This window comes from Muntiacus reevesi, chromosome 12 (genome assembly GCF_963930625.1).
Source record: "Muntiacus reevesi chromosome 12, mMunRee1.1, whole genome shotgun sequence".
Classification (NCBI taxonomy): Eukaryota; Metazoa; Chordata; class Mammalia; order Artiodactyla; family Cervidae; genus Muntiacus; species Muntiacus reevesi.
The window spans coordinates 32,158,108-32,184,998 of record NC_089260.1 but is presented as its reverse complement, the minus strand read 5'-3'; the positions used below and the strand labels follow the sequence as shown (position 1 = coordinate 32,184,998).

Sequence of the window (26,891 nt, the reverse complement as noted above, 5' to 3'; positions counted from 1 at the left end):
ATTTTGTGTGTGTGTGTGCAGATCCTGTTTTGGAAGTCATTAACTTGATAGCCCTGGGCAGATTGTAGTTATTTTCTACAACTGTTTTATTATTTTGGGGGCATGGTATGAAGAACATGTCTTAGGGGCCAAAGAACATGTTTCAGGGGTTATTAATTCTCTTAGCTTACTGGGCAGGATGCAGGTCTTAGCCACCACTGTTTTATTGTTTTGGGGCAAGTCTCCTGTTTCTGTTGCATGGCTTTGTTGCCAGCAGGTTAGCTTGATTTTATCATTAAGCAAGCCAATCTGACTTTGATGCTAAGAGACTTGTTTTTGCTACATTGTTTCAGAAGTTTCCCATTACTTTCTTGAGTGATCATTAGTCTTACTGTGGTCTCCCAAATCTCCCTAAAGTTCCCTCTATCTACAATTCCCTAACAGGATTTCTATGCTAACTATTTGATCATCTTATTGGGCTTCCCTGGTAGGTCAGCTGGTAAAGAATCCACGTGCGATGCAGGAGATCCTGGTTTGATTCCTGGGTCGGGAAGATCCGCTGGAGAAGGTGTAGGCTATCCACTCCAGTATTCTTGGGCTTCCCTGGTGACTTAGCTGGTAGAGAATCCCCCTGCAGTGTGGAAGACGTGGGTTCGATCCCTGGATTGGGAAGATCCCCTGGAGAAGGGAAAGGCTACTCACTCCAGTATCCTGGCCTGGAGAATTCCATGAACTATCTAGTCCATGGGGTCACAAACATTTGGACATGGCTGAGCCACTTTCACTTTCACATTCTGTCCCTGAGCTTCCCATGTGGTGCTGCTGTAAAGAACCCGCATGCCAATGCAGGAGATGTAAGAGACACGGGTTGGATCCTGGGTCAGAAAGATCCCCTGGAGGAGGGCATGGCAACCCACTCCAGTATTGCTACCTGGAGAATCTTATGGACAGCAGAGCCTGAGGGCTACATCCCACAGATGCAGAGAGTTCGATAGGACTAAATCAATTTAGAACACATGCATGCATTCTGTCCCTATCACTTTTAGGCCCTTTCCAGTTAGGGTTAGATTACAAGAACCCAGTGGTAGGGACAGAATGACAGGACAAAATAGGTGATTAAATAGTTAATCCCACTAGGGATTTTCTATAAGTAGAAAAATATGGGAGACCCCTGTAAGTTAATGATTACTTGAGAAAGCAGGTTTGCCTCACCACAAAACCAAGCAGGCTTGCTTAGCAACACAGCCATGAAACAGAAGCATGGGACACGCCAACAAACAATAAAAACAATGGTGGCAGTAGACCCACATCCTGCCCAGTGATCCCTCTGAAATGCTCTCTCCACACATAAAACAAAGTAACTTGTGGACCTAGCTTGACCACACAGGGACAAGAAAACTCCCCTGCTCAGCCTGGAGGAGCTAATGATGAAAACATGATGTCTACTCAAGAAAGACAATGGAGGTCTTCTCCTCTTTCCCCCTTTTCCTTTGATTATAAAGTTGTAGCCAACTAGTTCTTGGGGCATGGCATTTCTTGCCCACCTGCTTGTAAGCCTCACAAGTGTTCTATTCTAACAAATCACTTTTTATCTACCGCTTTGCTCTTGTTGAATTCTCTGTGCACTGACACATAAAGGACTATAGTACTGGAGCTCTTCAGAGCCCCCCTGAAATGACACCAATCAGTTTCACATGTAGTGTGATTAACATACATGACCGGAAAATCTTAGTGAGATATTGCCAAGGACAAAAATTGCAAAGAAATTAAAAAAAAAACTTCAATATAAGCTCGCCATTAATGAACAGAATGACTTTTGACAAATCATGTCTCAATTGCCAAATATGCTATTGAAGTAAGTACAGCTCTTCATAGTTTGTAACATTGGGACTACCGATTAATTTAAAAAATTAAAGTGAAAGCAGTTTATACGAATGACATGCTACATAAATGCTAGCTATAAACCAATTATGATTCACTACCTAGTGCATACCGATTAAACATAAACGGGAAAACACTTCCCAAAACTTCTTTTTGTCTTAAAGCTTTCTATACGAAAGTAGCCCCCTGAAGCACAATGCACATGCGCAAGGCGTTCCATTGGCGAAGAAAGGCTGGAAAAGAGAAGGGAGGCGGGGCCTCCCCCGCGGGCCTTTCCTAACAGCTCCGCCCCTCGAACGCCAGACTGCGCCTGACGTCAAGTAAAACTTTACTTCCGCTTCCGGCAACTCACGTTTCTTTTTTCCTGTCCGGCTGGAAAGATGGCGTCCCGCAAAGAAGGCACCGGCTCATCCGCCACCTCTTCCAGCTCTACCACCGGCGCTGCAGGCAAAGGCAAAGGCAAAGGAGGATCCGGAGATTCAGCCGTGAAGCAAGTGCAGATAGATGGCTTGGTGAGTGGGGTTCCGTTTCTCCCGGCCCACGTGGGGAGCTCAGTTCCCAGCCCGGTCTTGCCAGGCGTGCTTTCCGGCAGCCTCCCCTCTGGGCTTGCTGAAGCTGGGCCAAGGTTTGCCCCTAAAACCTTCTTTCTTTATCTTCACTTTCTGTTCGGAAGACGTGGCCACCTTCTCTGCCGTCTCATCAGGGAATTGAGGACTCAGAAAGTGGACCTAGGCTCGGGTGTATGTGTGACAGATTCTTGGGGGCTTGTTTTGAGATGCTTGGGAAGAGGGTATTTGGAGAATGACTTTTCTGGGAGGCAAGTAGGTGACGGAGGTGTCGAGAAGGATATAGGGCTTTTGGAAGGGGAGAGTAAACTTTATTGTTTCCCTGCTGGGATCTGACATCTGTAACTCTCCAAGTGGAGATTAGTTTGTAGCCACTTTTGAGCCTGTGGTTCAGCGGTTACTTGAAACCGCGTTATTGGATTAAATACCTTATGTTGACTTCTTTCCGTCTTTGTGAATGTTGGAGTGCCTTGGGGTTTGGGTTTAGGCGTCTTTCCCCCTGGTCTCTGCTTGACAAAGCTGATGAAAGCGCAACTCTGGAGTCAGACGGCTGGGCTTGAAATCCAGCGCTAAAATTAGCTGTATGACATTGGGCATATTATTAATCTCTTTGTGCTTGGTAAGTTAAATGGTAAAAGGTGTTAACATGTACTTTTAGCTGCTGCTGTTACATTTGCAAAAGTTATAGTAGTAGATTTTCTCTAAGGCTCTTCAAGACTTTAAATATTATTTGTATTCTGAGACCTCGTAGGTTTATGTTTCTTGTCAGACTTGGTTCTTGAATGCCACTCTTACGCATTTTGCTGTCACTGTTAAGATATCTAATAGGAACTTCAAACGTAATGTGTCCAAAATAAAAAATTTTGACCCTTGCCCTGCTGCTCTCCCTCTCATCAATCTTACCTCACTCTCTCCTATCTTAGTAAATGGAACTGCTCTCTACCTGTTTGAAAAGTCAAAACCTGAGCATTCATGTATGCTTGTTCTTATTTTACCCTTGGCGTCCAGTCCCTCAGCAAATTCTGTTGGTTCTATGTCCAAAATATATCAGATTTCATTTGCTTTTCTTCTAGATTCCACCAGCCATATCCACTTAAAATAAAATGTAGAATTCTTACTCAGTCTTCAAGGCCCTGCTGCTGTTGTCTCTTTCTTCAGACTCACCTCATACTTTCTTCTAGGCTTCAGTTACAGTCAGCTTTCATTGTTTTATTTTCTCAGCCTGAAATACTGTCTGAAATACTTCTTCCTACTCTGTGGCTTTTTTTGAGCCTTTAAGGTATTGACTTAAGTGTCAGCATCTCAAGAGAGGCCTTGCCTAACTATCGTGTAAAAAAAATAGCTTCATTCCCATTAGTCTCAATTATATCACCTTTATTTCCTTCATAGCATTTTCCATTACTTGTTATTGTCTTGTTTGTTTTCTTGTTTTTCTCCCCCAGTAGAATGTAAGCTACTGAGGGCAGACAGGTATTATGACTTTTCATCTGTTACATTCCAAAACTGAATCAGTTAATTGAGATAGATAGGATAAATTGATGAATGAAGTATTTTAGTTTCTTTTTGTAGTACTTCCATTTCCTGTTCTGATATCTTTTTCTTTAGATTGTTTTCATAGCATCTTGAATTGTTCTGTTAGCCTGCTTCAGTCCATCCTTCATACTTTTATTAAAACATGCACTCGAATGTGAAAGTTCAGACATGGTTAACTTCACTCTTGCAATGTTTTTAGTGCCTTTGCAGTGAGTTCAAGGCTGAGCAACATGTCCTTGACTTTTGTGTTCAGGTTAACTTGCCACTATTCCCATGCTTTGTAGGAATGACTCAATCCAGCCACACAGGACTAATTTGCTTAGTCTGATGTTTAATCACATTTGTTTCTGGCACCTTGGTGATAGCCAAGGGCAGATTTCCTTTCCTTCTTGAGTCTTTCTTTTCGAACCTTTAGTTTTGTTTCTATCAGTTTTCATCAATCTTTAATTTTACCTTCTCTTAACATATGGTGATTGTCAGACCTTTCCATATTAAAATGTCCAACCCTGTCTCTTTTTACTTAGCACTTTGTGTTCATTCTTGGGCTTCCCTGATAGCTCAGTTGGTAAAGAATCCGCCTGCAATGCAGGAGACCCTGGTTCAATTCCTGGGTCGGGAAGATCCGCTGCCCACTCCAGTATTTTTGAGCTCCCTTGTGGCTTAGCGGGTAAAGAATCCGCCTGCAATGTGGAAGACCTGGGTTCGATCCCTGGGTTGGGAAGGTCGCCTGGAGAAGGGAAAGTATGCCCACTCCAGTATTCTGGCCTGGAGAATGCCATGGACTACATAGTCCATCAGGTTGCAAAGAGTTGGACCCGACTGAGCGACTTTCACTTTCACTTGTGTTCATTCTTAGTCCCCACTTCTTTCGTTTGATGTCGGTGGTTAAATAATTCATGTTTTTGTAGTCTTCCATTCTTTCTTCAACTCAGTGGTACTAGAATCTGCCATCACCAGTTTCTTGATTTAGTTTTTAAAAAGATCATTGATAACATTAGCCAAAAACTGTAAAACAACAAGATATACATGTAAAATAATGTCTTTAATACATAATTTAAGTAATCACTGAATAAATATCCATTTAACTGCCTTTTAACTTGAAAATTAGAATTTTTAGTCTCTTTGAAGTCCTTTCCATTTCATCCTTTTCTCCCATCCCTTTTTTGTAGCTGTAACCACTCTTGTGAGCTTTGTTTCAGTGATATCTTGGTTTTCTTTACAGCTGTACCACAGAGTATTCCCAAATATTTGTTTACTTTGGCCTGTTTGTATTAATAAAAAGAATGAAGTGTTAGTTAAATCATAGTGCATGTTCACCTGTGTCTTGAATCATATATATATGTATCTCACACCATGATCTTGAGATTGTTCTGTTCTTGAGTGAGGAGCTCCAATTCATTCATTGTCATTACTACTTAGCATTTCATTGCATGAGTAGAACAAAATTTTCCTTTTCTACATGTTATTGGACAGTTAGATGACTTGCTTTCCTTGTGTGAAATGGTATCTCTCAGTAATGTTAACTGTCCATTCCAATAGACTTGTAGGCCTGTTTTTTATGTACGTTGTGCAGTCAGTACTCAGTTTATCCTTATAGAATGGACGAATGAATTGTCATTGTACTCAGGTGATCTCTTTATTCCTAGGTAAGATCAAGCTAATTCTTCCTGTTGGACCTTTCATGTAAAACCCTATTTCATCTAAAACCCTATTTTCATGTAAAACCTTAAATCAGTTTGAATCTTAACCTTTCTTACATGCATTACATTTTTGATACTCCAGGTCTGGTCCAAGGACCAGCAAGACAAGCAGAATTGGCCTTGCCTGGTAGCTTGTTAGAAAGACAGAAACACAGTATCTCAGAATTTCTCCTGATCTATTGTTTCAGGTGATTTATAACATTTTGATGTTTGAGCAGTGCTGCTCTGGGCCACATCAATCTCCTCTTTTCTCTGAACTTTTTATTTTTATGGTGACAACTTGTGTTACTCATTTTGGCATGTAATCATATGCAGTCAATGAATGGTCTACGTGTATTAAGGAGAGTCAGGAAGAGTACTAGTTCACTTCAGTTGTGTCCGACCCCATGGACTTTGCGACCCCATGGACTGCATGCAGCACGCCAGGATTCCCTGTCCATCACCAACTCCCGGGGTCCACCCAGACCCATGTCTGTTGAGTCAGTGATGCCATCCAACTGTCTTACCCTCTGTTATCCCCTTTTCCTCCTGCCTTCAGTCTTTCCCAGGATCAGGGTCTTTTCCAGTGAGTCAGTTCTTTGCATCAGATGGCCAAAGAATTGCAATTTCAGCTTCAGCATCAGTCCTTGCAATGAATATTCAGGGCTAATTTCCTTTAGGATGGACTGGTTGGATCTCCTTGCAGTCCAAGAGACTCTCTCAAGAGTCTTCTCCAACCCAATAGTTCAAAAGCATCAATTCTTCAGTGCTCAGCTTTCTTTATAATTCAGTGCTTGCATTCATACATTACTACTGGAAAAACCACAGCTTTGACTAGACTGACCTTTGTTGGCAAAGTAACGTCTCTGCTTTTTAATATGCTTTCTAGGTTGGTCATAGCTTTTCTTCCAAGCAGCAAGCGTCTTTTAATTTCATGGCTGCAGTCATCATTTTGGAGCCCCCCAAAATAAAGTCTGTCACTGTTTCCACTTTCCCCATCTATTTTCCATGAAGTGATGGGATTGGATGCCATGATCTTCGGTTTCTGAATGTTGAGTTTTAAGCCAACTTTTCACTGTCCTCTTTCACTTTCATCAAGAGGCTCTTTAGTTCTTCTTCACTTTCTGCCTTAAGGGTGGTGTCATCTGCATACTGAGGTTATTGATATTTCTCCCAGCAGTTTTGATTCCAGCTTGTGATTCATCCCGCCCAGCATTTCATGTGATGTACTCTGCATATAAGTTAAATAAACAGGGTGACAATATGGAGCCTTGATTTTCTCCTTTCCCAATTTGGAACTAGTCTGTGTTGTTCCATTTTGTTACATGTTGCTTCTTGACCTGCGTACAGATTTCTCAGGAGACAGATCAGGTGATCTGGTATTCTTATCTCTTTATGAATTTCCCACAGTTTGTTGTGATCCACACAGTCAAAGACTTTGACATAGTCAATAAAGCAGATATTTTTCTGGAGCTCTCTTGCTTTTCCGATGATCCAACAGATGTTGACAGTTTTGTCTCTGGTTCCTTTGCCTTTTCTAAATCCAGCTTGAACATCTGGAAGTTCTTGGTTCGTGTACTGTTGAAGCCTGGCTTGGAGAATTTTGAGCATTACTTTGCTAGCGTATGAGATGAGTGCAATTGTGTGGTCGTTTGAGCTTTCTTTGGCATTGCCTTTCTTTGGGATTGGAATGAAAACTGACCTTTTCCAGTCCTGTGGCCACTGCTGAGTTTTCCACATTTGCTGGCATATTGAGTGCAACACTTTCACAGTGTCATCTTTTAGGATTTGAAATAGCTCAACTGGAATTCCATCACCTCCACTAGTTTTGTTTGTAGTGATGCTTCCTAAGGCCTACTTGACATCGCATTCCAGGATGTATGGCTCTAGGTGATGTTTATCTGGGTTGTGAAGATCTTTTTTGTATCGTTCTCTGTGTATTCTTTCCTCCTCTTAATATCTTCTGTTTCTGTTATATCCATACCATTTCTGTTCTTTATTGTGCTCATCTTTCCATGAAATGTTCCCTTGGTATCTCTAATTTTCTTGAAGAGATCTCCAGTTTTTCACATTCTGTTGTTTTCCTCTATTTCCTTGCACTGATCACTGAGGAAGGCTTTCTTCTTTCTTTTTGCTCTTCTTTGGAACTCTGCATTCAAATGGATATATCTTTCCTTTTTTCCTTTGCCTTTAGCTTCTCTTCTTTTCTCAGCTATTTGTAAGACCTTGTCAGACAACCATTTTGCCTTTTTGCATTTCTTTTTCTTGGAGATGGTCTTGATCCCTGCCTCCAGTACAGTGTTATGAACCTCCATCCATAGTTCTTCTTGCACTCTATCAGATCTAACCCCTTGAATCTATTTGTCATTTCCACTGTATAAGGGTAAGGGATTTGATGTAGGTCGTATCTAAATAGTCTAGTGGTTTTCTCTACTTTCTTCAATTTAAGTCTGAATTTGGCAATAAGGAGTTCATGATCTGAGCCACAGTCAGCTCCAGGTCTTGTTTTTGCTGACCGTATAGAGCTTCTCCCTCTGGCTGCAAAGAATATAATCAATCTTGTTTTTGGTATCCACCATCTGGTGATGTCTATGTGTAGAGTCTTCTCTTGTGTTGTTGGAAGAGGGTGCTTGCTATGACCAGTGCATTCTCTTGGCAAAACTCTGTTAACCTTTGCCCTGCTTCATTTTGTACTCCAAGGCCAAATTTGCCTGTTACTCCAGGTATCTCTTGACTTCCTACTTTTGCATTCCAGTCCCCTATAATGAAAAGAACCTCTTTTTTGGGTGTTAGTTCTAAAAGGTCTTGTAGGTCTTCATAGAACCATTCAACTTCAGCTTCTTCAGCATTACTGGTTGGTGTGTAGACTTGGATTACTGTTATATTGAATGGTTGCCTTGGAAATGAACAGAGATCATTCTGTTGTTTTTGAGGTTGCATCCAAGTACTGCATTTTGGACTCTCCTTTTGACTGTGATGGCTACTCCATTTCTTCTAAGGGATTCTTGCTCACAGTAGTAGATATAATGGTCATCTGAGTTAAATTCACCCATTCCAGTCCATTTTAGTTCCCTGATTCCTAAAATGTCAACGTTCACTCTTGCCATCTTCTGTTTGACCACTTCCAATTTGCCTTGATTCTTGGACCTAACGTTCCAGGTTCCTATGCGATATTGCTCTTTATAGCATTGGACTTTACTTCCATCACCAGTCACATCCACAACTGGGTGTTGATTTTGCTTTGCCTCTGTCTCTTTATTCTTTCTGGAGTTATTTCTCCACTGATCTCCAGTAGCATGTTGGGCACCTACCGACCTGGGGAGTTCATCTTTCAGTACTAGTAGGTATCCCTAAGTGAACTTACCTGCCTCATGTAGGCAAACCTAAGTCCATCTGACTTTTTCATCTCAGGTTGCTTTCAAGACTTGGATGACCCTGCAGACATCCTGGGCATAGTTTCTTGCCCTTAAGGTCAGAGAGCTTGTTGAAATCCATCGCCTTTTTAAAAGGTTGCTTTTCTGTCTTGGCTGTTGTCAGTAGCGCTGCAGTGGATTTTTTTTTTTTTTTTAGTATAGTTGCTTTACACCTCTGTGTCAGTTTCTCCTACATTGCACAGAATCAGCCATACATATACATACATATGTCCCCTCTTTTTTAGATTTCTTTTCCATTTAGGTCGTCATGGAGCCCTAGCAGAGCTCCCTATGCTATTCAGTGGATTCTCATTGGCTGTCTATTTTATATATGCTACTGCTGCTAAGTCACTTCAGTCGTGTCCAACCCTGTGCGACCACATGGACTGCAGCCTACCAGGCTCCTCCGTCCATGGGATTTTCCAGACAAGAGTACTGGAGTGGGGTGCCTTTGCCTTCTCCAATTTTATATATACTAGTGTATATATGGGCTTCTCAGGTGGTGCTAGTGGTTAAGGATCCCACCTCGATCTCTGGGTTGGGAAGATCCCCTGGAATAGGAAATGGCGTGCCACTCCAGTATTCTTGCCTGGAAAATTCCTTGGTGCAGAGGAACCTGGTGGGCTGTAGCCCATGGGATTGTAGAGTTGGCCATAACTGAGGGACTAAACACAAAGCACAAGTGTGTATACGTCAATCCCGATCCCCCAATTCATCCCACCCCCCCTTCTCCTTTGTGTTAATAAGTTTTTTCTCTACATCTGTGTGTCTGTTTCTGCTTTGCACCTAAGATCATCTATACTACTTTTCTAGGTTCCACATACATGTGTTAATATATAATATTTGTTTTTTTTCTTTCTGACTCCGCTTGTATGACAGTCTCTAGGTTCATCTGCTTCTTTACAGATGTCCCCATTTCATTTCTTTTTATCACTGAATAACATTCCATCGCATTCATGTACCACATCTTCTTTATCCATTCCTCTGTTGATGGATATTTAGGTTGCTTCTGTGTCCTGACTGTTGTAAATAGTGCTGCAGTGGACAGTGGGGTGCTCGTATCTTTTTTATCCAAATAATTTTTAAAAAGTTAGTTTTACTTGGAGGATAATTGCCCTACGTGTTGTGTTGGTTTTTGCCACACAGCCCTGTGAGTCGGCCTCAAGTGTGCACATGTCCTCTCCCTCTTGACCCTCCCTCCCAGCACCCGCCCGCCCCAGCCGCCTGACCGCCTAGGCTGTCACAGAGCATCAGTCTGAACTTCCTGCGTTAACACAGCAGTTTTTCCAGTAGCTATTTGTTTTACTTATTGTAACATAGAGCATTCTGTGTAACAGGCTTTAGGTCCACCCACCTCAGTTCAGCTGACTTGCATCCATTCTTTTTATGGCTGAGTAATATTTCATTGTGTATATCTACCGCAGTGTCTTTATCCATCCGTCAGGGGACATCTGTGCTACTTCTGTCTTGGCTGTCGGAAACAGTGCTGCAGTGAACTTTGGGGTTTATGTGTCTTCTTTTTAAATGTCTTTTTGAATTATGGTTTTCTCTGGGTATGATATGCCCAGTAGTGGGATTGCTGGGTTATGTGATAGTTCTGTTTTTAGTTTTTTAAGGAACCTGCATATTGTTCTCCATAGTGGCTGTATCAGTTTACATTGTCACCAACAGTGTAAGAAGGTTCACTTTCCTCCACACCCTCGATGGCATTTATTGTTTATGGAGTTTTTGATTATGGCCATTCTGATTGGAGTGAGGTGATAACCTTGTTATATTTTTGATTCGCATTTCACCAATGATTAGTGATATTGAGCACCTTTTCATGTGTTTGCTGGCCATCTGTGTGTCTTTGTTGAAATCTCTCTTCAGATCTTCTAAACATTTGATTGGGTTGTTTGGTTTTTGTTTTGGTTTTTTTTTTTTTTTTTTTGGTATTGAGCTGCATGAACTGTTTGTGTATTTTGGAGATTAATCCTTTGTTTACAAATGTTTTTTTTCCCATTTTGAGGGGTTTCTTTTTGTCTTGTTTATGGTTTCCTTTGCTTTTAAGTGCAACAACTTTTAAGTTTAATTAGGTCCCATTTGTGCATTTTTGTTTTTATTTTCATAACTAGAAGGTGGGTCAAAAAAAGATCTTGCTGTGATTTATGTCAAAGAGTGTTCTGCCTATTTCATCCTTAAAGACTTTTATAGTGTCTGGCTTTACATTTAGATCTTTAATCTGTTATGAGTTTATTTTTGTGTATGGTGTTAGAAAGTTCTCATTTCATTCTTTTACGTGTAGCTGTCCAGTTTTCCAACCCCCACTTGTTGAGATTGTCTTTTCTTCATTCTTCTATTCTTACCTCCTTTGTTATAGATTAAGTGACTGTAGGTGTGCGGGTTTATGGCTGAACTTCCTCTCCTGCTCCACTGATCTTTCTCTTTTTGTGCCAGAACCATGCTGTCATGATGACTGTAGCTTTGTAGTACAGAGATCCTGATCACTCCAGCTCCATTTCTTTCTCAAGATGATTTTGCTATTTGGAGTCTTTTGTGTTTCCATAAAAATTGTAAAATTTTTTGTTCCAGTTCTGTGGAAAATACCATTGGTGGTTTGATAGGAATTGCATTGAATCTATAGATTGCTTTGGGCAGTATAATTGTTTTCAGAATATGGGTTCTTCCAGTCCAAGAAGATGGTATATCTTTGTCTGTGTCATCTTTGATATATTTCCTAAGTGTCTTAATAGTTTTCTGCATAGAGATATTTTGCCTCTTTAAATAGGTTTATTCTTAGGTATTTTGTTCTTTTTGTTGCAATGATACATGGAATTGTTTCCTTAATTTCTGTTTCCAGTCTTTCATTGTTAGTGTGTAGGAGTGCAAGAGATTTTTGCTTATTAATTTTGTATCCTGCAACTTTACTGAATTCATTTATTAGCTATAGTAGTTTTGTGGTAGCATTTTTAGGATTCTCCATGTATACTATCATGTCATCTGCAAACGGTGACAGTTCTACTTCTTTTCCAATTTGGATTCCTTTGATTTCTTCTTCTTCTTTGATTGCCGTGGTTAAGACTTCCAAAGCTAGGTTGAACAGTAGCGAGTGTGGCACCCTTGTCTTGTTCCTGCTCTTAGAGGAAATGCTTTGTTTTTCACCATTGAGGATGATGTTTGCTCTGGGTTTGTAATATAATATATGGCCTTTATTTATGTTGAGGTAGGTTCTCTCTATGCCTACCTTGTGGAGAGGTTTTTTTTTTTTTTTTATCATTAAATGGGTGTTGAATTTTGTTGAAAGCTTTTTATGCATCAGCTGAAATGAACATATGAATTTTGTTCTTCAGTTTGTTAATACGGTGAATCACATTGATTGATTTGTATATATTGAAGAATCCTCACATCCCTGGGGTAAATTCCACTTGATCATGGTGTATGATCCCTTTAATGTGTTGCTGGATTCTGTTTTCTAGTATTTTGTTGAGGATTTTTGTGTCTATGTTTATCAGTAATATTGGCCTATAATTTTCTTTTTTTGTGATGTCTTTGTCTGGTTTTGTCTGTGATGTCTCTTGTCTGTCAGGGTGATGGTGGCCTCCTAGAATGAGCTTGGGAGTGTTTCTCCCTCTCTGCAGTTTTTTGGAAGAGTTTGAGAAAGATGGGTGTTAGCTCTTCTCTAAATATTTGATAGACTTTGCATGTGAAGTCTTCTGGTCCTGGACATTTGTTTGTTGGAAGATTTTAATCACAGTTTTAGTTTTATTACTTGTGATTGATCTGCTCAGATTTTATATTTCTTCCTGGTTTGGTCTTGGAAGATTGTACCTTTCTAAGAATTTGTCCATATTTTCCAGGTTGTTCACATGTATTAGCCTCTTATGATCCTTTGTATTTCAGTTGTAACTTTTCCTTTTTCACTTCTAATTTTACTGATTTGAGTCATGTCCCTTTTTTTCTTGATGAGTCTGACTAAGGGTTTATCAATTTTGGTCATCTTCTCAAAGAACCAGCATTTAGTTTCACTGATCTTTGCTATTGTCTTCTTTGTTTCTATTTCATTTATTTCTGCTCCGATCTTTATGGTTTCTCTCATTCTTCTAACATTTAAGTTTTATTTGTTCTTTCTCTAGTTGCTTTAAGGTGTAAGGTTAGATCGTTTATTTGAGACTTTTCTTGTTTCTTGAGGTAGAATTGTATTGCTATTACATGAACTTTCTTTTTGGAACTGCTTTAGCTGCATCCCGTAGGTTTTGGTTCATTGTGTTTTTTTGGTCATTTGTTTCCAGGCTTTTTTACATTTCCTCTTTTGATTTTTTCAGTGATCTCTGGGTTGTGTGTGTGTGTTAGTTGCTTAGTCGTGTCTGACTCTTTGCGACCCTGTGGACTGGAGCCTGCCAGGCTCTTCTGTCCATGGGATTCTCCAGACAAGAATACTGGAGTGAATTTAGTAGCATATCATTTAACCTCCATGTGTTTGTGTTTTTTATGGTTGTTTTTCCCTGTAATTGGTTTCTAATCTCATAGCAGGGTGGTCAAAAAAGATTCCCAATATGATTTCAATTTTCTTAAATTTACTGAGGCTTGATTTGTGACCCAAGATGGGATCTGTCCTGGAGAATGTTCCATGTGCCCTTGAGAAGAAAGTGTATTTTGCTGCTTTCAGATGGAATGTCCTTTAAACATCAATTAAGTGTATCTGGTCTAATGTGTCTTTTAAAACTTGTGTTTCCCTATTATTTCTTCCTGAATAATCTATCCATTGGTATCAGTTCAGTTCAGTCACTCAGTCATGTCCAACTCTGTGACCCCATGGACTGCAGCATGCCTGGTTTCCCGGTCTATCACTGACTTCGGGAATTTATTCAAACTCATGTCCATTGAGTCAATGATGCCATCCAACCATCTCATCCTCTCTCGTCCCCTTCTCCTGCCTTCAATCTTTCCCAGCATCAGGGTCTTTTCTAGTGAATCAGTTCTTTGCATCAGATGGCCAAAGTATTGAAGTTTTAGCTTCAGCATCAGTCCTTCCAATGAATATTCAGGACTGATTTCCTTTAGGATTGACTGGTTGGATCTCCTTGCAGTCCAAGGGACTCTCAAGAGTCTTCTCCAACACCACAGTTCAAAAGCATCAATTCTTCAATGCTCAACTTTCTTTATAATCCAACTCTGACACCCAAATGTGACTACTGGAAAAACCATAGCTTTGACTAGACTGACCTTTGTTGGCAAAATAATGTCTCTGCTTTTTAATATGCTATCTAGGTTCGTCATAGCTTTTCTTCCAAGGAGCAAGCATGTTTTAATTTCATGGCTGCAGTCACCATCTGTAGTGATTTTGGAGCCTAAGAAAATAAAGTATGTCACTGTTTCCACTGTTTTCCCATCTACTTGCCATGAAGTGATGGGATTGGATGCCATGATCTTCGTTTTCTGAATGTTGAACTTTAAGCCAACTTTTTCACTCTCCTCTTTCATCAAGAGGCTCTTTAGTTCTTCTTCACTTTCTGCCACAAGGGTGGTGTCATCTGCATATCTGAGGTTATTGATACTTCTCCCGGCAATCTTGATCCCAGCTTGTGCTTCATCTAGCCCAGCATTTCTCATGATGTACTCTTCATATAACCTAAATAAGCAGGGTGACAGTATACAGCCTTGACATATTTCTTTCCTAATTTGGAACCAGTCTGTTGTTCCATGTCCAGTTCTAACTGTTGCTTCTTGACTTGCATACAGATTTCTCAGGGGACAGTTCAGGTGATCTGGTATTCCTATCTCTTTAAGAATTTCCCCAGTTTGTTGTGATCCACACAGTTAAAGGCTTTGGCGTAGTCAGTAAAGCAGAAGTAGATGTTTTTCTGGAACTCTCTTGCTTTTTCAAAGATCCAACAGATGTTGGCAATTTGATCTCTGGTTCCTCTGCCTTTTCTAAATCTAGCTTGAATATCTGGAAGTTCACGGTTCATGTACTGTTGAAGCCTGGCTTGGAGGATTTTGATCATTACTTTGCTAGAGTGTGAGATGAGTGCAGTTGTATCCTTTGGTATAAGTGGAGTGTTAAAATCTCCCAGTGTTACAGTGTTACTGTTGATTTACCCTTTTATGGCTCTTACTAGCTTTTGCCTTTTGTATTGAGGTGCTCCTGTGTTGGGCACATCAATATTTATAGTTGTTTTATCTTCTTGGATTGATCTTTTAATCATCATGTAGTGTCTTTCCTTGTCTCTTGTAATAGTCTTTGTTTTAAAGTCTGTTTTCTCTGACATGAGTATTGATACTCCAGCTTTCTTTTGATTTCCATATGCATGAATTATCTTTTTCCATCCCCCTACTTTGAGTCTGTATGTGTCCCTAGGCCTGAAGTGGATCTCTTGTAAACGGCATGTATATGAGTCTTGTTTTTGTATCCATTCATTCAGTCTGTGCCTTTTGGTTGGAATAGTTTAACCCGTTTAACACTTAAGGTAGTTATCATTATGTATATTCCTGCTATTGGAGAAGGAAATGACAACCCACTCCTGTACTCCTTCCTGGAGAATCCCGTGGACAGAGGAGCCTGGTGGGCTGCTGCCCACAGGGTTGCACAGGGTTGGACGTGACTGAAGCGACTTAGCAGGCATGCATGCGCTGGAGAAGGAAATGGCAACCCACTCCAGTGTTCTTGCCTGGGAAATCCCAGGGACAGAGGAGCCTTGTGGGCTGTCGTCTGTGGGGTTGCACAGAGTTGGACACGACTGAGGCGCCTTAGCAGCCGCAGCAGCAGCAGCATATTCCTATTATGATTTTATTATTCATTTTGGGTTTGTTTGTGTAGTTCTTTGTGTGTGTGTGTGTTTCCCACCTAGAGAAGATCCTTTAGCATTTGTTGTGGACTACTGGTTTCTTATATTTTGTTCTCTTGTCACCTTTGGCTTCAGCCAACTCTGTTACAATTAGAAGTTCTGATCTTAATGTACAGGATTTTACAAGTTTATCCAGCTATTTTCAGCTTTGGCAACACTTTTCTGGGCCTTTAGCCCCAATGTTGGGAAGAGAAGCCTCTATAAAGCATTAGGCTTTGAAGAGGGTGTTTGTCGGTTCTTATTTTTTGTGGTCAGATTCTCTTACCTTACCAAGCTGACTTTAGATAGTCTTTTAGATAAAAGTTTCTGATTTTGGCACTTACATGAAAACTTGGTTGCATTTGCTTTTCTCTGGGTAATTAATAATTTTGTTGTAAAATATCATATTGGCTCAGACGGTAAAAGCATCTGCTTGCAATGCGGGAGACCCAGGTTCAATCCCTGGATTGGGAAGATCCCCTGGAGAAGGAAATGGCAACCCACTCCAGTATTCTTGCTTGGAAAATTCCATGGATGGAGGAACCCCGTAGGCTACAATCCATGGGGTCGCAAAGAGTCGGACATGACTGAGCGACTTCACTTTCACTTATCAAGTATACCTGTGGCTGATTCATGTTGATGTATGACAAAATCCATCACAATATTTTTGTAATTATACTCCAATTAAAATCAATGAATTAAATGGTGTAAAGTGAAAATAAAAGAGAAAAAATAAATTGTGGTACTTGAGTATTATTTCATTTGGCTCGACATGGGAAAATAAAGAGAGAATGACTTTATTTTTTTCCTCAGCAAACTACTGTTTGTACAAGATCATTCTATAAAATGGTTATCTCCTGTAAAGATTAGACTTGATAGCAAAGTATAGTATAATTTACAAAGTCATCTATTTGATGAAAACTACTTGTTTCATCAAAACTGAAAGGGCTAAAGTGGTACTGGTATATGCCAGCGTCATATTCTGGAGTTTATTGATTTTGGTACCAAGCCCAAGCATACAAGGAAAAAAAAATGAATTCAGCAAAATAGTGGTAACTGAGTATTAACTTAATAAAAGTTTAAAGCTTTTTCACTCTTTAAGTCTGAATATTAACTGTATTTTGACATAAAATTTTAAGGTTTATTTTTCTCTCAAGTACCTAAATGCTGTAGGTATTCATTGTATCCTGATGATTAATATGAAACTTTTTTTTCTCAATATCGTTACCTTCTATCCTTGTCTCCAACTAGTTTTCATTTGATATAAGTAGCAGATGTTTGTTGTATATATGGGATAGCAATAATTCCTAAAATTAGATTTTTTAGAAAATAAAAAAAACATACATTCATCATAAAAATCTGGAGAAATATAAAAAACACAAAGGTAATTAGTTTATAAGCTCATAACTTGAGGGTTGTTACACCATTGAGAGTCTGTAATTTAACATTTCTCTATTTTTCCAATGCTTTAATAAATTGGATAAAATAAAATACCTATAAAAATAAATAGATATTTAATAAATACCTATTGTTGAAGTTAATGAGTTAAAGAAGGTTGTGCATATTTTTAAGCATATTAAGCATGTTGCCAAACTGCTCTCTAGAATAGTTGTGTAGTTCAGGGTGCCTTCCCACTTACAGGGTATCAAGTGCTGTTGCTTGGCACCATTGCCAGCTGAAAGTTATGATTTCTTAATCTTTCTTTTTAAAATTAAATATGCCTGTTAGTATGCTTGTTACAGTTTGATTCATCATTTCAGTAAATATTTCCTGTCTGATAGTGATAGCACTCACATGTATGCCCAGGTCACCCAGTCTTCTGGTGTTATCTTTGTCCCCTGGAGTTTCTCTTGGATTCTCTTAAGATCACTTACTTAGTAGCAAAAGACCTTTGGAAAAGACTCATTACACAAAATAAAATCAAAACTTTACAGCTTGACTTTGAAGGTACTCTCTCTCTTTTGTTTACAGCCTTCAAACGAGGACTTGTAGGTATACTGCTTTCAAGTTTGGTCTAAGGGTTACCTTTAAAACAAGACTAGCATCTTTTTCTTTGGGATAGAAGAAAATCCCTTTTACATTTTGTACAGAAATGCATCATCTTCAGTTTTGTTCTGAAGGACCTCTTGAGGATAAAAAGCATGAATAATCACCTCCTGGGGTTATTGTGGCATACTTCTTATGCTGGAAAATTGAAGTGTTTTTAATATATTAAACCTATTTCATTAAACCGTTTTGCTGGGTATGCATGATTCACAAATCAAAAGGCAAAAAAGAATAGGTAGTGAAAAGAAATGGTCACTTTCATCTCTGTCTTCAACCGCCCTCTTCCTAAGGGAAATCCTATTTATTCTTTTTTAATGTTTCTTTCTAGACCTATTTTAGCAAATATTGCATCCTGTTAAGGAAGCAGAAATAAACTGTAATAGAAACACCTAAAAATCACCTTAAGGCTTGCTGATTAAGCAGTGGTTCATGCTTCTGAATATAATAAAATTAAACTATATTAGGAAGCAGACAGCTTATAAGAACTTTGAAATTTTTTTTGTTTTCTATGAGAGGAAATTTTGTTCCATCTAAGCCTTTAAAGTAAAAGGAAAATTATCTTCTAGCTGTATGTGGGGAAATTTGCTGATTGGTTATATATATTGAGTTAGTAAAGTAAACACTTAATGTTATAAGTTAAACTTCCTTATCAGTTGACGTTTAATTGAAATTATACATTTGTATGTTCAGTTGCATCATTGTACTTTCTCATGACTGGTTTTTATGATAGCAGAGCTGTTCTGTTGACTTTCTTGCGTTTGCATTGTCCTCCTTCCCCCTTGCCCAGCAGTTATTAGTTGATTTAACTTTAAAACTGGGCCATCAGTGAACGTTGATACAAGAGAATAATTACAAAATGTGTTTTTTCAACTGCAGTATTATAGAAATGATATTGATTAAGTGTATTGTAACGAATCCCATATGTGTCAGGAGCAAAATATCTTTTTTTTCCCCTTACTGAAGTTACTTGAATTTCACATCAAAACTTAACAGCAGTGATTTAAATCCTATTTATTATTTGACTCAGCCCTTTATGAAATAGAACCCCATCCCACTTGAGCCATAAAATGTGTTAAATTTAAGACTAATGCTGCTTTCTGCTTTTTGAATTTACATTTTGGCAGTAACTACCTTCTTTGTTCAGTGCTAGAAAAAAATGATCCAGGCTTAACCAAATAAGAAAACTGCCAAGTTCACAGATCAGTCAGTGAGAGAAGCCAGAATTAAATGAAAGTCTAGATATTGACTTTACCGAATATGCTAAGGGGAGATTCTGTGGCATTACAGTTTCTCTGAGACTTAAATTCTTTTACTGTAATAGTTGTTCTTTGACGGTGATTGATGTGAGAAATTCAGGCTGTGGACCTTACCTCCCAGAATCTATACAACTGGAATAAAGCCAGCTAAGAATCATGCATCCTGTCTGACCTCTTCTGTCTGGCCAGCAACTGGAACAGTTTGGACTTTGCCTTTTTGTTTCAAACTTTTAAGAAACTCTAGTAGTGGATCTAGTATGTATTTTTAGCGGGGATAATGATGTTTTTAAAGAAACTTAACATCTGTTCATACACATACACACAGTATTTTGATTAAATCAGTTTAATCAGACCATTGACTTTTTAATGCAGATTAAAAAAAAATCATCTTGTCCTGAAACCCTGTGGTATTGATTATTATAAGAGATGGTTCCAGGTATCCTTGGACAAAGGAGCTTGTCAGGCGACAGTCCTTGGGATCACACAAGAGTTGGATATGACTGAATAACAAACAACAAAAAATAAAGCTCTAGGTACAAGTGCATTATAAGTCTTAACACAAAATGGAAGTTTGGTGTCAGGTGGCTGATTTTTCATAAGTCATATTTGTTTCTTATAAGGCTGAAAAAGATCTCTAGGAAATAGACCAAACATTCTGAGGAGAGAGGTATAAGCACCATGGGGATATTTGTCATATTCTAGTCACTCACTAAATATTTGTGGGATAGATGAATGGATGAATGAGTGAGATTGGTTGAAATATTTATTGTAATAATAGTAGTTGTAACAGTAGCTAGCATTTATTGAGCTTTAGTAGGCACAGTGTGCTAGGTATTTTGGCTGAATGATTTTTTGGTCCTTATAAGGATGCAGAGAGATCAAACCAGTCAATCCTAAAGGAAATCAACCTTGAATATTCACTGGAAGAACTGATGCTGGAGCTGAAGCTCCAGTACTTTGGTCGCCTGATGCGAAGAGTCGACTCATTGGAAAAGACCCTGATGCTGGGAAAGATTTGAGTGTGGGAGGAGAAGGGGGCAACAGAGGATGAAATGGTTGGATAGCATCACCAACTTAATGGACATGAGTTTGAACAAACTCCGGGAGATAGTGAAGGACAGGGAAGCCTGACTTGCTGCATGCAGTTCGTGGGGTCTCAGAGTCAGACACAATTTAGCAACTGAACAAAGGATGCTGTGAGATAGGTACTGAATGACTCATTTATCTTCACAGGAGATAGGTGATAAATGAAAGTGAAAGTCGCTCAGTCATGTCCGACTTTTTGTGACTCCATACCATGTAATTCTCTAGGCCGAAATACTGGAGTGGGTAGCCTTTCCCTTCTCCAGGAGATCTTCCCAACCCAGGAATCAGCCGGGGTCTCCTTCATTGCGGGTGGATTCTTTACCATCTGAGCTATCAGGGAAGCCCAGGTAATAAGTGATAAGATAGCCTGCCTGAGGCTCCAGACCTGGCACTCAGACTTAATTTTGAATTCTAGCGCTCAGGTTCAGCTGTGTTGTGTGATTTTCATTTTGTACAGACCAGAACTCACATTTGTGTGTACATACAAGAATTAAGTTTTAAGCTTTTACTTAAGTTTTATCTCTCACTTGAGCATTATTTTTTTCCCCACAAAAATAAAGATTACTTCTAAGAGTTACTGTGTACTAGACAATAAGTGGAAGACAGCAATCAAGGTTTGCATGTTGGGGCTTCAGCTGGGCTTACTTAGTAATAATTCACTGTCTTTTAACTCTGTCTTTACAGAGCATGTGATTCAAAGTGGACTTCTGCTGCTGAAATGAGTTTTTTTTTTGTTTTTTACCTTTCTTAAAAAATACAATGTTCGGAGTAGAATCAAAACTAGGAGATAGTGGTCAGAACCCAGCGGGTGCCTGTCTGCTTCAGTAGCAAGCAAGGGTTGGGGAAAGCTATGGATTTGATAGCTACACAGTTTAGAGCTCACATCTGTTGAGGTGCTGGCATATTTTAAGGGACTTCATTGTCAGTGACATAAATTAAGAAGTGTTTGGTTATAAACTCTGAATGTTCCACTCCTGAAGTTGGGAGAGGTTGTACCTGCCTAATATTACAGGGTCTGTAAACCAGTGCTGTTGGAAGTGTGAGGTGTGGTCCCTGACCGGCCTGTGCCTGCTGTCCCTGAGATAAGCATGGGATTGAGACTCGGTCTTTAGAAACTTTGACAGCAGTTTAATATCGCTATGTAGCCAGGCTTCTGATCCCTGGGCTTACATTCTCTTATGTCTGTTAATTTTTTTTTTTTTCGCTTTATAGTAAGTAATTTTTATTCTTTGACTGAAATTTTGGTCTGTGGTGGACTGGAGGAAAATGAATTCTTTGCTACTTGTAGTTTGAGAAGCACGGTTATAAACTTGCGACTTTTATACCTATTTTATATAATAGCATCTTCCTATAACCAGCATCTCAATAATACTGTAATCACTAAATACCACTAGATGTACTTTTTATGGTTAGATTTCATGGTAAACCATTTTAATGTCAGCGTTTCTTGGTCTGTGAACTGTTTTAACAAGATGAACAGGTAGATTCACTGTTTACGTGCACAACACGGGTTGCAACCTGTGAGCTTTCTTTATGAGCTCAGTTTTGTAAAGGAAGGTTAAAAACGATCGATGGTGTAGTTCTAACAATTTGAAACTAGTTTGGTCCCAAATCATTTAAACTGGGCTTTCAGCAGATCCTTTTTATGTGTATTACAAAGACAGTGGGAAACCTACTGGTTTTCCTCGGGAAGATTTATTGCGATAAATTTGTGCAAAGTTTGAATTGATATTTTGCTGATTTATAATTGGCTTAGGTCAGACTTCTCTTAAACAAATCTCTCTGCTTGTTGAAAGCTGGTCTATATATCTAAAAGTTACTTCTTTCACCTTGATAGTATGTACATATGGGTATTTTCTGGTAATTTGTATATGTATGTGCAGCGACATCTGTGAATTGAGTTGAAGAGTAACTGTATTAGAAAGAGATTAGAATTTAAAGTCAGCAGATGCTCAGTCTTATAGTGTGTGGATTTTTCCTTTTTCTCCTTTTTTCAAAGCCACTTAACCATGCTTCATTCAGTTCATATATTTTTTTAATATTCCCTAAAGAACATACTAAAATCAAGACATACCTTATGTCCATATCATTCCATCAACTCAGTAGCACTGTCAAAAAAGGAAATTAAATTAATTTGTTCTTTGTGCAACTCCATGCATTAAATTCCAGTGATTGCTATAGATTAAAATCTTTTCCCTTAATTTTTTCTTTATTTGGTGTTTTCTGAATTAAAAACAAATACATACTTAGTACTAAGTAAGTAATTAGAACTAAATAAATAATACAAAGGTTCATAAAAGGTATGTCCTTCCACACTGTTCTTGTTCGTATAAACATAAATGCATAACTGTATATATATATAGTACATTTTTAGTGCTACTTAACTTTTAAAACTCTTTCTAACTTTTGGTGTGTCTTGGGCCTTTGGGAATCTGGCAATTGCCATAGATCTTTTTTCCAAGAACATGCCCTTAAGTACATACACACAAAATATTGCATATGATTTTAAGAACTTCTTAGATCTCTTTTAGTTATTTGCAACCTTCAGGTTTGAATGTTTGCTTTTAGGGTTTATGCACTTGGAGAAGTATACTTGTTAATGTAGAATTTTGGATAGTGTGGATTTTAGATGTCTTTTTTTTTGATGGGATGTGTGTGCATGTTTGTAAACATTTAAGCATCCAATTTCTGGTGAATTAGTTTTTCCTAAACAGATTTTTCTGGGTAACTGAAATTATGTATTAATTACCTAATTAATCTTATTAAATTCTAAAATACTTTAAAGGAAAATGTCCAAATATTATACTTGGCTTCTAAAATAATAGAGATTTATTTTGATTATTTAGACATTATAAACTTTATATGTGTACATTATAAGTCAGAATGTAGCAGTGGTTCTTAATCTAATTTCTTGGACCTTCCTTGGGATCTTTGAACTCTGAAATTAAGAATAAAATTTGGAGTGGACACATACAAATTGTTCCTTCATCAAATAGACTTTGTAAAAGTATGTCCAGTTTTTTAAAGTTAAGGTGTTATTTATACTTGATCAGACTCACTCATTTTAAGTTAACCGTTTATGTATTTATTTGTGGCTTTGCTGGGTCTTTGTTGCTGTGTGCAGGCCATCTCTAGACGTGGTGAACAGGGGCTGCTCTTGCTTGCAGCGTGCGGGCTTCTCATTGTGGTGGCGTCTCTCGTTGTGGAGCACAGGCTCTGGGTGAGCAGGCCTCACTGGTTGTGCCACGTGGGTTCATTAGTTGTGGTCCATGGGCTTAGTTGCTCCCCGGCATGTGAAATCCTCCCGGACCAGGGATTGAACCCGTGTCCTCTGCATTGGCAGTCAGATTCCTGTTCACTGTGTCATCAGGGAAGTCCAAACCCACTCTTTTAAATGTGAAGTTTGATGAACTTTAGTATTAATAGTTGTAAATAGATTGTATTATGGGCACCACAATTATACAATTATTCATGCCCCTTTGCTCTCAGTATCTTCCCACTCACCCTGGCCCCAAGGCAACCACTTATCAGCTGTGGTTTTACCTTTTCTAGAGTTCCATATAAAGGAAGTCATATAGTATTGGGTTGGCCAGAAATTCATTTGAGTTTTTCTGTGAGATGTTATTGAACTTTAGGGCCAACCCAGTAGTAATGTTTTGTTGACTTCTTAACACTCATGTAATGTTTTTTGAGATCACCTGTTGTATTGATCCTTTGTTCCTTTGTGTTGCTGAGTAGTATTCCACAGAATGGATGTGCTAACTGTAGTTGTTTATCCATTGTGTTTAGTAGACCTTTTTGTTGCCTCCAGGTTTTGGCTATTATGAAAAGTGCTGCTGGAACATTCGTGAACATACCTTTGTATGAATATTTTTTGTTCTTCTTTGGTGAATTCTGAGCAGTCAGAATTTGGGTCATGTAGTAAGTTTATATTTAATGTTCAGTTCAGTTCAGTTGCTCAGTCATGTCCGACTCTTTGTGACTCCGTGAACTGCAGCACACCAGGCCTCCCTGTCCACCAACTCCTGGAGTTCACCCAAACCCATGTACGTTGAGTCGGTGATGCCATCCAACCATCTCATCCTCTGTCATCCCCTTCTCCTCCTGCCTTCAATCTTTCCCAGCATCAGGGTCTTTTCAAATGAGTCAGCTCTTCATATCGGGTGGCCAAAGTATTGGAGTTTCAGCTTGCATACTGCAGTTACTGTTTTCTGTCTTTCCACCAACAATTTTCAGGGAGCTCTAGCTTTTTGGAAAGACCTCGGTTTCTACTTTTCTGAGTCAGACAAGGCCAACACTCCATTTGCTGACCCAGGGCAGAGACTGGGCTGCAACCTAGCTCCTTGCTCTTGGGGATTGTGGCTAAGTGTGATGTACCTATAGATATTGCTCTGTTAACTCAGAGAGTTAATGCTCTCGTTTGTAAGTTCTCTCTTCTAGCTTGGCTGGCTAGTTAAGCATTTCAGAAACACAGTTTATTTAGCATTTCTACCTGCACACAGGATAGAGAAGGTTGAGGTACTTCATAGGCCTGAAAGTTCCAGAGACAGTTCTTAAATTACTTCTTAACTCTGAACTTCAAATTGCCACTTTCGTTAGAGGAATCTTGGGTGGTAACTTCATAGACATATGTTTACCAAGTAAAATAACCTTGACACTGCTATTAGAAATATTGCTGATTATAAAAGTCATGGCAAACCTTTTCTGAAAGGATTTTATTAATATATTGTTTCATAATTCATCAACAAAAACCATGTGAAATTGTTAGTCTTGACTTATGCAGTAGTGTCTATATCTGCCAGCAGATTGGGTTTCTTATTGATGTATCAGTGCTTTTAGCAGAAGCCTGGGAGTGTATTCCTGCCGCCCTGCTGTTCATCCATCTTTAGGCCCTTTTATACTCTTAAAATACAACTTGTATATTTTATGAGAAGCAAATCTTAGTATTCTTTGAAACTAGTATTTAAAATCATAATTGGCGCATACTCTCTTCACTCAGGTCTTCACAGGACTGAGTGCTTGTTCATCAGCCCTCGGCTGAGGTGTCATCTGAGAGAGGCCTTTACCAGATCACCCCAGCTTAACAGCACATTTCTATGTTTTTTTCATCGTGCTTTAAACAATCTATAAGCACGTTAACTTTCTTAATTTTCATTTTAAAATAGTGGTTCTTAAAGTGTGAACCCCCAGCACTCTCTGAGGTTTAAACTGTTTTTGTAATAATAAGTAAACATTTTTCATCTTTTTTACTCTCATTCTTTCATAAATGTCTAATAGAGGTTTTCAGATGCTCCATTATGTGTTGTATAAAACATTGAATGCCAGAAGCAGATATGAGAATCCAGTTGTCTTTTATTAAAGTAGACATTAATAGAATTTACAAAACTATGAACAGTGTCATTCTTCTATCCTGATTAAAATTTCTTTTTGAAAAGGTAAGTGTTTTATAGAAGTGTGAAAAATGTCATAATTTAAGTTAGTGTGGGATGCATTTTCTTAAGTGAATAAAGTATTTTGAACATTTTTGGTTTGAATTTCAGTATGAAATATCAATGTAAAAGTTCTTTGAGGTCCACAATAATTTTTGAGTGTTAAAAAGGCCCTTTGACCAAAAAATTTGAGAACTGGTGTTCTTAAAAGTCCCATGAAAGTAAAGACCTTATGTATTTGATTTGGTTTCATATTCATAGGGCCTGGCAGAGGTATAACTGGCCTGTGGAAATCAATGAAGTATCTGGGTGAACCAATTATGAGTGAATGAAAGAAAATGACAATTGTAGAATTCTGGTGATTCTCTGCAGGGCTTTCAAATTTTTCTATAGTAACCAGTTTTTGTAGACATCATATTTGATAGAAAATTACCCCAATTCATCAGAAAGCATAATCTTTATTTTGGCCAGGTTTAATTGTTCCCTGATGTGGAACTGAAAGTTTTTGATGTGATTTTGATTAGAGCTTCTGTTAAATGTTCCTTTCTAGGAAGGATGGAAGATTTTACCGATCATGCTTGTTATTAACTAACTCAAAGTTTAAGTTGATTGACTTCTAGTATAATTTATTTGTATATTTTAGATTGTTATTTATATTTTATCTTATAAAATACTTTCTGTATTTTATAATAAGTAATAAATAAATAATAAAAATAATAATAAATAAATAAAATATATTTTCTGTCATGGAAGTTCAATTCTTTGTTGGTTTTAGCCTCTGGACAAAGTTAGGTTTTCATTTTTTTTTAAATGCCAGACTTAAAGAAATGGTATTTTGTTCATTGTAGATTACAGATAGTCTGTTTTGCTTTTTCAGATTGCCCACACTGAATAATAAATGATAGTAAGGGAAAAAAAAAATTTATTCCTCTCAGGTATTTTCAGCAGATAGGACATCTGTTTACTGTCCTGCAAGTTGGGATTCTTTGCTAAGGTTTGCCCATCCTGAGAAGATGCAAACTTCAGAAAGCTAGGAGATGGTTCTAGAGACTGCTGACTTATTCCAAGAACAATACTGGTTGTGTAGGTCACATCCAGGAAGTTATTTAATAAGCATTTAAACCCAGAATATGACAGTGTTAGGGAGGTATAGAAGAATTCGGTAATTTCAGATTCTGCTTGTCAGTTTGTTTCTGTCCCTTAGGGCATAATTTATAGAA

At 38.5% G+C, this 26,891-nt stretch overlaps 1 protein-coding gene across 1 annotated transcript in view; it reads left to right on the top strand.

Moving 5' to 3' along the window:
• Positions 1–2,211: 2,211 nt before the first annotated feature.
• Positions 2,212–26,891, top strand: part of EIF3H (eukaryotic translation initiation factor 3 subunit H) — a 92,997-nt gene continuing 68,317 nt past the window's right edge. The window contains exon 1 of the mRNA XM_065903159.1: positions 2,212–2,372. Coding sequence (XP_065759231.1) covers positions 2,241–2,372 — 132 coding nt within the window. The 5' untranslated portion in view covers positions 2,212–2,240. The remainder of the gene's footprint in view (positions 2,373–26,891) is intronic.